Source organism: Gekko japonicus, unplaced genomic scaffold (genome assembly GCF_001447785.1).
Source record: "Gekko japonicus isolate JY-2015 unplaced genomic scaffold, Gekko_japonicus_V1.1 scaffold108, whole genome shotgun sequence".
Lineage (NCBI taxonomy): Eukaryota > Metazoa > Chordata > Lepidosauria > Squamata > Gekkonidae > Gekko > Gekko japonicus.
The window spans coordinates 1,908,565-1,910,484 of NW_015159713.1; the positions used below are offsets into that span (position 1 = coordinate 1,908,565).

At 35.3% G+C, this 1,920-nt stretch overlaps 1 protein-coding gene across 3 annotated transcripts in view; it reads left to right on the top strand.

Moving 5' to 3' along the window:
- Positions 1 to 1,920, top strand: part of LARP1B (La ribonucleoprotein domain family member 1B) — a 58,202-nt gene that overhangs the window by 37,105 nt on the left and 19,177 nt on the right. For all 3 annotated transcript variants that reach the window (XM_015410468.1, XM_015410536.1, XM_015410598.1), the window contains exon 12: positions 3 to 123. In XM_015410468.1, the coding sequence (XP_015265954.1) occupies positions 3 to 123 (121 nt within the window). The remainder of the gene's footprint in view (positions 1 to 2; positions 124 to 1,920) is intronic.

The following is a 1,920-nucleotide window of genomic DNA, read 5'->3' on the forward strand; positions in this document are numbered from 1 at the left end:
AGGAAGCTGAAAACTTTAAAAAGTTAAATCTTATTAGTAAAGAAGAGTTTGACAATCTTACCCCTGAATATATAATTGATCCAAATCAAGAAGTCCCCCCAGGTCCTCCAAGATCTCAACAAGGTATATGTCCAGAGTTAAGTCGTTCATGAGCAAAATAAAGTATTCAAAATAGTAAAAAAATGCAAAACTATGGTATATTTAAAGCAATAAAGAATTTGCTTAATTTACATAACGTATAAATGTTTCAGAATTGAGCTTTTTTTGTCAGTGGGTAGATGTGAATCAGTGATTGAATCATTGGATTAAATTATGCTTTAAATCACTAATATGAATTTAAATAAAATTTCAATAAAATTTCCTACCTTGAAATTCATATTTACGAACAAGCATGCATACTTCATTGATTGCAGTCAGAGCCTTTATAAACAACAACAAACCTTTATTGGCATTACACATTAAGGAGAATACAAGACATAAGAAGTACTCAATACAGTTAACACAGATCTCACTTTTTGGAGGCCAGATACAAAAAAGTTGCCACTGTTTCAACAGTGACAGCATTTTTTGAGGAAAGATGAAAAAAAGACTTATAATTTTCATATTGGCCTGTTAAATTCTTAGCACGAATGTCAGCATAATAATCACAGTACAGAAGGACATGCTCAATACTTTCTACTTCCTTTCTTCCACAATCACATAGCCTCTGTGCGTAAGGAGTCTTGGAAAATCTCCCTTTGAGTACTGCAGAGGGCAACACATTAAAACGTGCTAACTTATAAGCTCTGCGAGTACATGGATCATTGAGGGAGAAAAAATATGATTATATCGTCCCCACGGGAGGAATCCCTAATCTCAGGGGAGAACATCTACCAGAGGCACGGCTACATAGTTCTTGCAACTCAATATCCAAGTGTCTTTGTTTAAGTAAGACAAAAGCATCTTTTTCGGACAGGGAAAGCAGTTCATCAAAGCTTATCCCTATGACAGCAATCTTCTTCTCTATAAATGTCAACCAAGAGGACTGATGAAACTCTGTTAAAACTAAAGAAGCAAGACAGTTGGAATGAGAAGTGGTTTTAAAGTGTAATTTTAGCCAGAATTTAAATGTTATTAACTACGCTCTAGTCTCTAGCAACCTTTGATTAGTTTCAAGACACATTGCAGCATAAGAAACACACATAGGAAAGCCTAGAATTTTCCAAAGGAAGCTAGACTGAATTTTTTCTATCTCCTTATTAATAGCACCAATCCAAATTGGAATTCCGTAGAGCAATTTAGCACATCGTTTATGATTAAAAACTCGTAGGGCCGCTGGGACATACTGGTTGCCCTTAGAATAGTAAAAACGGGTAATCGCTAGCATGTCATTATTATTATTTTTTTAAAACCCCAAGAGGGTAATTTTATTGGTTTTTCAAGTAGACTACATAACTACAACAGAAAATATAGCAAGGGGGACTACAACTAGGGAAAAAGAAAACATACCCACACTAACTAAAAACCCAAGAGTAGGATATCATTTCCGTGTTAAACTACATGTTAGTAAATACGTGTTAATATAACAATATACTTGTGAGTTATTTTTAACTACTGCTTCAATATTAATAATTTTAATATTTTGAAAACACTTCTTGAGCATCTTCTTATTTTCATAGGGCTATTTTCAGAGTCCTTCTGCCCTTACTTCTGTCTTCTTTCTCTGAAATCATACACCGTTTTGCTTGTTCTCGCACCCGCTTCCTCCCCAGAGTCCTCCCTTGTTCCAGAGGTAGCAGAGTCACTCGATTTTGTTTCTTCATCTTTGAGTTCTCCTTCTGGCCCCAGCTGTCGTCTCAAAAATTCCTTTGCTTTAAAGATGGAGTCAGTCTTCTCTCTTTTATCATTAACTTTAAAGATGACACCTTCAGGGATCACCCA